Below are 13,779 nucleotides of genomic sequence, written 5' to 3' on the forward strand. Positions count from 1 at the left end.
ACTTTAAAATGAGTTATTGTTCAAACTACACTTTAAAAAGCATACTTACGAGGTCATAGTTATAGAGAGGCTGACATACTTTTTCTAGAGTGTACAAGTATCTGACATTATCTTTTGATTCATTTGCTGTATCTGTTATTCTTGCATCCAAATCACGCCAATTCTAAGAAAAAATGTATAAGAATATCATGAAATATCTAAATATATCACTGTACTTAATCTTAATCAAGAAATTCAAGCTATCTTCCCTAAAGTAGTTGATACTAAAATGTGAATGATGTATTTTTTCTTATATTATTTAAGACTTAAGGTTATTATGGGGCACCTGGGTGGCTCAGTGGGTTAAAGCCTCTGCCTTTGGCTCAGGTCATGATCCCAGGGTCCTGGGATGGTGCCCCACATCGGGCTCTCTGCTCAGCAGGGAGCCTGCTTCCATCTCTCTCTCTCTGCCTGCCTCTCTGCCTACTTGTGATCTCTATCAAATAAATAAATAAAGTCTTTAAAAATAAATAAATAAAAATAAAAACCTTAAAAAAAAGACTTAAGGTTATTATAAATACCTTAAATGACTTAGGAGAACTGAAGGCTCATTCTGTTTGAAATTAACATCCTGTTTGTAGGCTTAAAATGGACTTGCTTCTATCTGGAGTGATTTTTCTAGGTTACTTATTTGTGACATTACATTACTTTGGTCTTTGAGAATAGGATATATACAGATGGAAAGATATAGATACATAGATACAGATGTAGATAAATACAGATTTTTTTTTAAGGAAGAATATAGCAAAAGAAAATGACCCAGAAAGAATCAAACCAAACTGTGGAATAGTGGACAGGAGATGTATACTGACCACATTATTTTTGTTTTTTACTTTCTATATAATTCTTTACCTCCCTGAGCCTCTATTGATTCACGGTTTTAAAAACAAATTAAAAATAAATAGCAATCACCCTACAGGAGTATTGTCAAAATTGGTGTGAAAATATTGAGAACTAAATATTTCTATACTTCTTTTTTTACTTTGGGAAATAACTGTAGAATATAAGAAAGCCTTATTCAAAATTTAACACTTGTAAGTATATGGTTCCAGTACATGATGTGAAGAAGCAGTTCAAAAAGGGTAATTTTCCAGTTGGCTGTTCGGAAACATAACAAATTTTAAAATAAAAGACATTTTACCTTCAACAGTTTGGAGTGTGCAACATTAAGCACATTTATAACAGCCTTACATGTTGGCCCTTTAATCTGTTCAATGATGTAGTTGAATTTGGCTGACATGCGCTTCCAGTGTTCCAGTTCGGTGAGTGGACCTGAGTCATCAGCTTCTTTTCTCATTTGCTCACTCTCAATAAGTACCTGTAATCAAAAGAATTCACAGATTATAGAAATGTTACTTTCTCCTTTGGTAAATCCTTATTATTTGCATCTTTTCAAAGAGAGCTTATAAAAAAACAACTTTCAGCACTGAATATTAAAATATTAAAATATTAAAAATATTAAAATATTAAAAACACTTAACTGAGAACAAAAGGGAATTTCCTTCTTTTTCTCTTTTTTTTAAGATTTTATTTATTTGACAGAGAGAGAGAGAGAGAGAGAGAGAGAGAGAATACAAGCAGGGGGAGTGGGAGAAGGAGAAGCAGACTTCCCACTGAGCAGGAAGCCTGATGCAGGGCTTTATCCCAGGACCGTGGGGTCATGACCTTATCTGAAGGCAGACACTTAATCACTGAACCATCCAGGTGCCCAAAAGGGAATTTAACATGACAAATAGTATCTACCAAAAATCTACAGCAAACTCATACTTAAAGATGAAATTTTATAAAATATCACTTTAAAACCAAGCAAGACAAGTTTGCCACTAATACCGCCCACTTCTATTCAACCTGTTAATGAAGGTCTCCAAACAAGATAAGTATAGTTAACAAAAGGCATAAGAATTGGAAATGAAAAAACAAAAATGACATAATCAAAGATGATATGGTTGGTTACATTTTTAAAATTCAAAAATCTCTAAAGATAAACTTTCACACTTAGTAAAAGTGAATAATTCAGTAAGATTACTGCATGTATACATGTATACATAAATATCAGTAGCATTTCTCTACAAGCCATCTAGAAATCCAAAAATGTAATTTCTAAAAAAAGAGCATTTGTTATAATAAATATACTTTTGTTATAATATTTGTTATAATAAATAACAACAATGATAAGGTATCTAGAGATTAGCAAAGGATGTGCAATATGAATAAAATTAGAAAACATACTTTCAACATACAAAAGAAAACCCAAATAAGTGGAGAGATACCATGTTCATGAATGAAAAAATTCAACCATATAAATATGACAATTTTCTTTAAATTAATGTATATATTCAACAAAAACCAACCAAAATCTCAATAGTGTTTTTTGTGATACTTGACAAACTAGTCTTAAAATTAATGTGGAAAAACAATTAACCAGAAATAATCAATGTAATTTTGAAGAAAAATACAGAAAGGGACTTGCCATGCCAAATATTGAGTTAGTAAAAAACTACAGAAATGAAAGCAATATTATATGAGTGTAAAACCCAAATAGGTACACCAGTGGGACAGACAGTGGATTTTGAAATTTGATATATTACAGAAGTGTTATTAAAAATGTGTTAGGAAGGGTGCCTGGATGGCTCAGTTGGTTAAGCAACTGCCTTCAGCTCGGGTCATGGTCCTGGAATCCCAGGATCGAGTCCCACATCGGCCTCCCAGTTCATGGGAAGTCTGCTTCTCCCTCTGACCTTCTCCCCTCTCATGCTCTCTCTCACTTTCTCTCTCTCTCAAATAAATAAATAAAATCTTTTTTTAAAATGTGTTAGGAAAAAATGGACTAAAACTATGGAAAGAGCCCAGATGCCCACTGACAGATGAATGGATAAAGAAGATGTGATATATACATATACATATACATATACATATACATATACATACACAATGAAATACTATGAAGCCAATCAAAAAAAAGAAATCTTGCCACTTGCAACAACATAGAAGTAACTCAAGGGTATTATGCTAAACAAAATAAGTCAATCAGAGAGAAACAATTAACATATGATTTCACTCATATGTGGAGACTCTTCTTTTTTTATTTCTTATTAACATATAGTATATTATTTGTTTCAGGGGTACAGGTTTGTGAATCATCAGTCTTACACAATTCACAGTGCTCACCATAGCACATACCCTCCCCAATGTCCATCACCAGCCACCCCATCCCTTCCACCCCCCCTCCTCTCCAGCAACCCTCAGTTTGTTTCCTGAGAGTAAGAGTCTCTTATGGTTTGTCTCCCTCTCTGGTTTCCTCTTGTATTTTTCCCTCCCTTCCCCTATGATCCTCTGTCTTGTTTCTCAAATTCCTCATATTAGTGAGTGCATATGATAATTATCTTTCTCTGATTGACTTATTTCGCTTAATATAATACCCTTGAGAGTTCCATCTGCGTCATTGCAAATGGCAAGAATTCGGGTTTTTTGATGGCTGCATAATATTCCATTGTGTATATATACTACATCTTCTTTATCCATTCATCTGTTGACGGACATCTAGGCTCTTTCCATAGTTTGGCTATAGTGGACATTGCTGCTATAAACATTGGGGAGCACGTGCCCCTTCGGATCACTACATTTGTATCTTTAGGGTAAATACCCAGTAGTGCAATTGCTGGAAGAGACTCTTTTTTTAAAAAAGATTATTCATTTGACAGAAAGAGAGAGAGGCAGAGACAGTGGGAGAAGCAGGCTCCCCACTGAACAAGGAGCCTGATGTGGGGCTCAATCCCAGAACCCTGAGATCACAACCTGAGCTGAAGGCAGACACATAACTGATTGAGCCACCTAAGCACCCCAAGAGACTCTTAATCACAGGAAACAAATTGAAGGTAGCTGGAGGGGAGGGGGAATAAGGATGGGATAACCGAGTGATGGACATTAAGGAGAGCAAATGATATGATGACCACTGGGTACTATATAAGACTGATTAATCACGGAACTCTACCTCTGAAACTAATAGTACACTAAATGTTAATTAATTTAATTTAAATAAATAAATAAATTTTTAAAAAAGAAACAATAGGCTGTTAATTAAACAGCTCAGTTTTGGGACAACTGGCTAACTATATGGAAAAAAAAAACAAAATTAATTTCCTGCCTTACATACACACACACGTACACATACACAAATAATTCCAGATATATTAAAAACCTAAACGTTATAAACAGCATGGCAAAGCTTTTAAAGAAAATATACAAGATGAGGGTAAAATTATAAAGTAAAAGCATGCAACTGAATACCATAATTGTCAGGGAAACGGTTACCACTAGGGGGAAGAAAAGGGAGTTGAAACTGGGAAGAGGGCTGCATGGGGATTTTAAGGTGTTGGTAATGCTGCTTCTTAACTTTTGCAAAAAGTTACATGAATGCTCACTTTACAATAATTAATTTCTTTTATTGTATTCATTTCTGTAGGTTTCACTAGTTAAAATAAATAACTTAAGAGAATATCTTCATAATACTAAACAAAGGTTTCTTTCTTTTTTTTTTTTTTTTTAGATTTTATTTATTTGACAGAGAGAGAGAGAGAAAACACAAGTAGGCAGAGAGGCAGGCAGAGAGAGAGAGGAGGAAGCAGGCTCCCTGCGGAGCAGAGAGCCCGAAGCAGGGCTGGATCCCAGGACTCTGGGATCATGACCTGAGCCAAAGGCAGAGGCTTTAACCCACTGAGCCACCCAGGCGCCCCTAAACAAGGGTTGCTTAAGTAAAATACAAAAAAGCACAAAGTTCCTAGACAATGGAGGTAACTAGGTTGAAGCTAAATTACAATGTGTAACTAAAAAATGTACATTAAAATGTAAAACTTTCACATGACTAAAGACACCATACCAAATGTAGGACACATTGTGGACCAACAAAGGATTAACATCTGGAAAATATTATTTAAACTCCAACATTTCAGTAAGATATCATCAAGCAATCTGAACTAAAGGAACTCAACAAAGGATGTGAACAAGGAACTCAACAAAGAGGAAACCTATATAGTCATTTAATGTGCTCAACCCTCAACAGTAGTCAGAGGAATGCAAAATAAGATATCCTTTCACACGCAACATCCTGGCAAAGATCAAAAGTCTAACAATTGCAAGTGTAACAAAAGATCAGAAGAAACAGGAACTCTCATATGCTCTGTAAAAATAAGTTAATATAACCACTACTTGAAGGGCTTTGTAATATCCAGTAAAGATTTATATATTACTTCTCTCAGAAATTCCACTGAGAAATTCTGGAATATGTGCAAAAGAGATCTGAACAGTAGTATTCATTGAGGGACGCCTGGATGGCTCAGTTGGTTAAGTGGCTGCCTTCTGCTCGGGTCATGATCCCGGAGTCCTGGGATCGAGTCCCGCATCAGGCTCCTTGCTCGGCGGGGAGCCTGCTTCTCCCTCTGCCTCTGCTGCCACTCTGCCTGCCTGTGCTCGCTCTCTCTCTCTCTCTCTCTCTCTGGCAAATAAATAAATAAAATCTTTAAAAAAAAAAGTATTCATTGAATATGTATTATTATTGTTTGTAATAGCAAAAAAGAAGAAAGAAAAGATAGAAACAACTGTCCTTCTGAGGGAATGGATGAATAAACCTCTTTACCTCCTTAAACAGAAGATATTAGACATGATTTAAATGTGTCCTTAATGTGTGAAAATTTATATAGCAAACTGACTTCTTTATAGAGGAATATCAGGCAGTAATTAAGTGAACAATTTAATTTACTTGAACCAACATAGATGAAAGAGAATACTAAATGAGAAAAAAATAAACTGTAAAGGGCGCCTGGGTGGCTCAGTGGGTTAAAGCCTCCGCCTTCGGCTCAGGTCATGATCCCAGGGTCCTGGGATCGAGCCCCACATCGGGCTCTCTGCTCGACGGGGAGCCTGCTTCCTCCTCTCTCTCTGTGTCCTCTGCCTACTTGTAATCTCTGTCTGTCAAATAAATAAATAAAAATATTTTTTAAAAAACTGTAAAGTTATATTTAATGGTGTTATACCATTTGTGTAAAGATTTTAATCATATATATATTCTATATATATATATACATAATTTATTTTTATATATAATTTAAAGCTTGTAAGTATGCAAACACAATAAAAGTGTGAAACTTTCAGGGGAATGAAAGACAAAACATCAGGACAGTGGTAATACAGAAGGAGGGAAAAGGGATGGGTTGGAGGCTTTTGTGAAAATAAAACAGATCAGAAGCAAATGTGGCAAACAGTATCTGTTTAATCTCAAGAGTCTTTGTTTCAGGAGTCATTGTTATGTTATTTTCTGTACCTTTTATGTTTATTATGTTACTTTATTTATTTATTTGTTTATTTATTTATTTATTTATTTTTAAGTAGCTTCCACCCACAACATGGAACCCAACAAGGGGCTTGAATTCACAACCCTGAGGTCAAGATCTGAACTTAGATCAAGAGTTGAACCCTTAACCGACTGAGCCACCCAGGAGTCCCATAACTCGACATAATTTAAATTGTGATGTAATGTTTTAAGAATACAAAGAGGTAAAATACATAGCTGATTTTTCAGACCTATGAAGGTGCTTTCTTTAATTCATGAAATAATTATTTGCTTTTAATTTTAACCATGGTATATGGAACTCTTTCCTGATATTATCACAATCTTCCCCATCTCCTTAAATAGAGGATACTAAAGATAAGTTTCAAGTTTTCTTAAATGGCTGAAAGTCTATATAGCTTGAATCACTGAATTAAAGAATGAAAATGGACTTTATAAATTAACTAAATCAGGAGTGCCTGAGTGGCTCAGTGGGTTAAAGCCTCTGCCTTCAGTTCAGGTCATGATCCCAAGGTCCTGGGGGCAAGCCCTGCATCTGGCTCCCTGCTCAGTGGGAAGTCTACTTTTCCCTCTCCCACTCCCCCTGCTTGTTTCCCCTCTCTCACTGTGTCTCTCTCTGTCAAATAAATAAATCAAAAAACTTAAAAAAAAAAAAGAATTAACTAAATCAAACAACTCTTTTGATGTTTAATTCCTGTTACAACATTATTTATAGATAATTATCAGCCTCAAAGTGGATACTTTCAAGAATGTAGCACATTCTAATTTTTTTTTAAAGATTTTATTTATTTATTTGACAGAGAGAGATCACAAGTAAGCAGAGAGGCAGGCACAGAGAGAGAGGAGGAATCAGGCTCCCCACTGAGCAGAGAACCCGACGCGGGGCTCGATCCCAGGACCCTGAGATCACGACCCGAGCCAAAGGCAGAGGCTTTAACCCACTGAGCCACCCAGGTGCCCCACATTCTAATTTTTTTGTGTGGAGAGGATTCTTTGAGAAAGTTACCCTGATTTCTAAAATTAAAAATCTCTCTCCTTATAGCCATCACATTCTGGTCTTACTTCTGCCATTTAGGGCCATACATTGAGACTTTCAATGACATGAAATCCCATCAAATACTTGAAGTTATCATGATACTCCCAACTCTGTTTTTTCCCCCTAGGTCAAATATCTCCGTATATTTTCCTTGAATGATGTTGTTTATATCCTTGGCCTATTTTTTTTCTATATTGCTCATTTCTTAATGATTTATAGAAGTTCTTTATATTTTATGGATACTAACTCTTTGTTATATATGCTGATAATATTTTCCCCCAGAATATCATTTATTTTTTAGTTTTTCCCATGATAATTTTTGCCATATGGACGTTCTTAAATTTTTTCATATAGTCAAGTATGTCAGTTTTTTTCCTTTGTGGTTTCTGGGTTTTGCATCTTTTTTTTTTTAAGATTTTATTTATTTATTTGACAGAGATTACAAGCAGGCAGAGAGGCAGTCAGAGAGAGAAGGAAGCAGGCTCCCTGACGAGCAGAGAGCCCAACGTGGGGCTCGATCCCAGGACCCTGGGATCATGACCTGAGCTGAAGGCAGAGGCTTTAACCCACTGAGCCACCCAGGCACCCCTGGGTTTTGCATCTTAACATATTAATATAATCCTGTGTTGTCCTCTGGTTCATTTACAGATTTTGTTTTATTTTTCATCTTACTTATTTAAGGTTACATTCGTTCACTCAAAGGATCTTTGAAATTCATCCATGTTGTTGCATGTATCTGTTTTTTAAGTTTAAGCTTTCATACGTATGTCTATAATCCATCTTGATTAATTTTTGTGTATGACAAGAGGTCAAGAACAAGGATTAGGTTTATTTTATTTGTTTGTTTGTTTTATTGACCAAGGTTTATTTTAGATGTCACAGTTCAGATTTTTATTTCAGATTAAAGATCTTTTCCATTTCCTGCATTGATTCTGCTTAATTGGAGCTATCTGTTGCAATTGCCCAACTTGGTTTTCTTATTTCAAGTTGCTAAATCTCAAGTGATTTTCTTTTGCTTGCTCATTTCTATGAAAGAAAATCTGTATTGATTGATTGTAATAGTTGGAGAGGATCTCCTCAGCCATTGTGTAGGTCAGACCCTAATTCCCACAATGGGTTACAATTCTCCCTTCCTCCAGTGATATAGTAGGTGAGTACAGAAATCCTGTGGTGTCCAATTACCCACTTCAATTTCCTAGTGACACCTGGAAGAAATTCTGTGGCCAGCACACCATACCCCAGTTGGAGTTTCCAAAGTCCTCCAATGTTTCCATTCCAACTGTACCTCTTTCTTTCTAACATAGCTCTAAGAGAGGTAAAATTGAAAATGCTCTAACTCAGGCTTGCTCAAGATTTTTTTATCTTAGTCTTCACTTAACTGAAGATTTTCTTCTTTACTTCCACTGTCCTGTGTTCATGAATAAGATCTGTGAGTTGGTTCATAATGTCCTCTTTCAGTTTAGAGCAATTACATAATAGCTGATTTGGGGCTGTATGTATAGTGTAGGTTTGTACCTCTCAGAATGTTGACATATGCCCCATTCCTACTGCCAGAGAAAAATTTATTTGACCAGGGAGTTGCAGTACTGACATAAATGGGCCTAGTTTGAACATCTTGGTCAACAGAGATAATTCCACTGATCAAGAGCTATTTAGTTAGTGTCTAGCACTGTGATTACAGTCACTTCCTTGTATCTTCTTTCTTTTGCTTACAAAGAGTATAAGCAATATACAAACTATTGGAAATGAACACCAACTATTCCTAATTACTCATTTCTCCACTCTCAACCCATATTGTTATGGTTCCCTCCTTAAAAGTGAAAAATATTTAAAATTGATTTTCAGGAACACCTTGGTGGCTCAGTCATTAAGCGTCCACCTTCAGCTCAGGTAATGATCTCAGGTCTTGGGATCAAGCCCTGCATCTGGCTCCCTGCTCAGTGGGAAGTCTGCTTTTCCCTCTCCCACTCCCCCTGCTTGTATTCCCTCTCTCACTGTGTCTCTCTCTGGCAAATAAATAAATAAAATCTTTTAAAAAGAATAAAATAAAATAAAATTGATAGAGAACAATGATTTTTCACTAGAGTCAAGAATAGGCTGTTTCATAACAGAATCTGTAGGACTCCTCTTCCCTTTACTTTTAGGGACAAAAATGCAATGGCTAGGACACAGATGAGGACTACAACTCATATCTGGTGTAATTACTTGAGTTAGCTCACCTGTTCAATCTGTTTATACCATGTCATCAGCACCTCCTCTAGCTGACGAACAGTTTCTGAATTGCTAGCTGCAGCTGTCACTTCTTCAAATGTGTACAGTTTGGAAAAATCGATATTGTCTACCTTCTTTAACATAACTGTTCCCTCGATACTTACTCTAGCACCTAAGAGGGAAGAAATAATATTGAGAAGAGGTTTTTAATGTGTGGTTTCCAGCTATAATTAGTCAAATGTTAAAGATCGAATACCTTATGGAAATATAATACAAATTGATCATTAGATTGTGACGTGATAATTTTTAATAATATTATTTTAATAACATAAAATAGTAAAATTATACATTTTTAAAAGAGCTAATAGTGAAGCAGTGTTTTAAAATGCAGTGAAATTTTTCATTAATAATATAAGAATAGAATCTTCCCACTACAATGGAAGAAAAAAACATATCGTACTCCTACAAAGATCCCTGGAAATGAGAGGATCTAGGGATCTGATTTCTTACCTCTAGGTCTCCTAATTACTTTGATTAACAATTTCTTTTAAGATTGAATGTTTTTCCTCTAATGATTACCTTTAAAAACATATCTTACAGGAGTGTGTGGGTGCAGGTTAACTACCTGCTTTTGGCTCAGGTCATAATCCCAGAGTCCTGAGATTAAGGCCCATATCCAGCTGCTTTCTCAGCAGGGAGTCTACTTCTTCCCTTGCCCCTCCCCCTGCTCATGAGCTTGCATGTGCTCTCTCCCTCTCAAATAAATAAATAAAATCTTTTAAAAATAACATATCTTATAGTTAATTTGCTCATTTTTAGCAATTTACTAAGCACTAAATTTTATACTTACCATCTAAAAATGAAAGGTATCTGCTGATGGTTTCAGTGAAAATGTGTTTTTCAGATTCTCCTTGCTTAGACTGGTTTAGAGCACCCCAATTATTTGTTGCAAGGATAGCTGGTAGAAATACACTTGACAGCATATTCTTAATCCCATTTAGGATTCCTTTTGATGCATCCAGTACAGTAAATAGCACTTCCTGAAAGGGTAGTGTTGAAAAATGATTTTATATGCTAATCCCATTAAAGAACTGAAAATCATAACCTATTTCACACTACAACATGCATAGATAATACTTTTATGTAATAATAGGAAAACATAAGTGGTCATGAAAATGAGAGTTCTAAAATCCACAAGTTTATATTCTGCCTCCCATTCTAGACATTCACATATAGGTTGATCAAGGCGACACTTTCCTCAGTGCTTTAGTTTCTACCTAGGGAAGGAGACATGGCCTGGAGCCTATACGATGTGAAGGAAATGAAGCTGAGCTTTCTGCAGAAATTGCTTAGTAGAAATGGGACTAGAAAAACTCCAGCAGGATAGGGAAAGAGCAATGATACTAGCCCAGCATTTTAAGTGGAAAAAATGATCAGCTCAAGAAATCAAAGGCACAGAAATCAGAAATCCAGCATCTATGAGTATGACATCTAAATTCATACAATTTAAGTGACATGGAAATCCCAAACCAAGAAATTAAGATTAAAAAAACTTGCCCAGAACCTGACGGATTCCCTGAGGAATTCTATAAAACATTCAAAGAAGAACTAATACCTATTCTCCTGATGCTGTTTCAAAAAATAGAAACAGAAGGAAAACTTCCAGACTCTTTCTATGAAGCCAGCATTACCTGATCCCCAAGCCAGGCAAAGACCCCATCAAAAAGAAGAATTTCAGACCAATATCCCTGATGAATATGGATGCCAAGATTCTCAACAAGATTCTAGCTAAGGGGATCCAATAGTATATTAAAAAGATTATCCACCACGACCAGGTGGGATTTATCCCTGGGATGCAAGGGTGGTTCAACATTTGCAAGTCAATCAATGTGATAGAACAAATCAGTAAGAGAAGAGAAAAGAACCACATGGTCCACTCAATTGATGCAAAAAAAGCATTTGACAAAATACAGCATCCGTTTCTGATTAAAACTCTTCAAAGTATAGAGATAGAGGGAACATTCCTCAACTTCATAAAATCTATTTATGAAAAACCCACGGCAAATATCATTCTCAATGGGGAAAAGCTGACAGCCTTCCCTTTGAGATCAGGAACACGACACGGATGCCCACTCCCACCACTGTTATTCAACATAGTACTAGAAGTCCTAGCAACAGCAATAGACAACAAAAGAAATAAAAGGTATTCAAATTGGCAAGAAATAAGTCAAACTCTCTCTCTTCACAGATGACTTGATACTTTATATGGAAAACCCAAAAGACTCCACCCCCAAACTACTAGAAGTCATACAGCAATTCAGTAATGTGACAGGATATAAAATCAGTGTACAGAAATCAGTTGCTTTCTTACACACTAACAATGAAAATATAGAAAGGGAAATTAGAGAATCGATTCCATTTACTATAGCACCAAGAACCATAAGATATCTTGGAATAAACCTAACCAAAGAGGTAAAGGATCTGTACTCAAAGAACTACAGAACATTAATGAAAGAAATTGAAAAAGACACAGAAAGATGGAAAAGCATTCCATGCTCATGGATTGGAAGAATAAACATTGTTAAAATGTCTATACTGCCCAGAGCAATCTACACTTTCAATGCCATCCCAATCAAAATTCCACTGGCATTTTTCAAAGTGCTGGAACAAACAATTATAAAATTTGAATGGAAGCAAAAAAGATTCCAAATTGCTAAGGAAATGTTGAAAAAGAAAAACAAAGCTGGGGCATCACGTTGCCTGATTTCAAGCTTTACTACAAAGCTGTGGTCACCAAGACAGCACAATACTGGAACAAAAACAGACACATAGACCAGTGGAACAGAGTGGAAAGTCCAGATATGGACCCCCAACTCTGTGGTCAAATAATCTTCAATAAAGCAGGAAAAAATATATGGTGGAAAAAAGACAGTCTCTTCAATAAATGGTGCTGGGAAAATTGGACAGCTATGTGTAGAAGAATAAAACTCAACCATTCTCTTACACCATACACAAAGATAAACTTGAATGGATAAAAGACCTCAACATGAGGTAGGAATCTATCAAAATCCTAGAGGAGAACATAGGCAGTAATCTAGGAGAGCATAGGCAGTAATCTCTTCGACATCAGCCACAGTAATTTCTTTCAAGACATGTCTCCAAAGGCAAAGGAAACAAAAGAGAAAATGAACTTTGGGGGCTTTATCAAGATAAAAGGCTTCTGCACAGCAAAGGAAACAGTCAACAAAACAAAGAGGCAACCCACAGAATGGGAAAAGATATTCACAAGTGACACTACAGACAGATGGCTGATATCCAATATCTATAAAGAACTCCTCAAACTCAACACCCACAAAACATATAATCACATCAAAAGTGGGTAGAAGACATGAACAGACACTTCTTCAAAGAAGACACACAAATAGCTGTCAGACACATGAAAAAATGTTCACCATCACTAGCCATCAGGGAAATTCAAATCAAAACAACATTGAAACAACCTGAGGGTCTTGAAGGGGTGGGGGGTGGGAGGTTGGGGGAACAAGGCGGTGGGTATTAGGGAGGTTACGTATTGCATGGAGCACTGGGTGTGGTACAAAAACAATGAATACTGTTACGCTGAAAAGAAATAAAATTTAAAAAAAAAATTGAGAGGGTGCCTGGATGGCACAGTTGGTTAAGCAACTGCCTTCAGCTTAGGTCATGAACCCAGAGTCCCAGGATCAAGCCCCACATCAGGCTCCCAGCTCTGTAGGGAGTCTGCTTCTCCCTCTGACCTTCTCCCATCTCATATTCTCTCTTTCTCTTTCTCTCTCTCCCAAATAAATAAATGAAATCTTTGGGGAAAAAAAAAACACATTGCGATACCACCTTACACCAGTTAGAATGGCCAAAATTAACAAGACAAGAAAAAACAAGTGTTGGAGAAGATGTGGAGAAAGGGGAACCCTCTTACACTGTTGGTGAGAATGCAAGTTCAGTGTGGAGATTCCTTAAAAAATTAAAAATAGTCCTACCCTATGACCCTGCAATTGCACTACTGGGTATTTACCCCAAAGATTCAGATGCAGTGAAAAGAAGGGCTGTATGTACCCCGATGTTCATAGCAGCAATGGCCATAATCGCCAAACTGTGGAAAGAGCCAAGATGA

The 13,779-nt window shown here is 36.3% G+C and overlaps 1 protein-coding gene across 1 annotated transcript in view; it reads right to left on the reverse strand.

The window, feature by feature from the left end:
- The window catches only part of DNAH8 (dynein axonemal heavy chain 8), a 332,430-nt gene that overhangs the window by 299,651 nt on the left and 19,000 nt on the right, over positions 1–13,779 (reverse strand). The window contains exons 6-9 of the mRNA XM_032862300.1: positions 10,480–10,669; positions 9,638–9,801; positions 1,181–1,357; positions 50–163 (exon numbers count right to left, since the gene is read on the reverse strand). Coding sequence (XP_032718191.1) covers positions 50–163; positions 1,181–1,357; positions 9,638–9,801; positions 10,480–10,669 — 645 coding nt within the window. The remainder of the gene's footprint in view (positions 1–49; positions 164–1,180; positions 1,358–9,637; positions 9,802–10,479; positions 10,670–13,779) is intronic.

Source organism: Lontra canadensis, unplaced genomic scaffold (genome assembly GCF_010015895.1).
Source record: "Lontra canadensis isolate GAN:19392208 unplaced genomic scaffold, GSC_riverotter_1.0 scaffold23, whole genome shotgun sequence".
NCBI classification, from domain to species: domain Eukaryota; kingdom Metazoa; phylum Chordata; class Mammalia; order Carnivora; family Mustelidae; genus Lontra; species Lontra canadensis.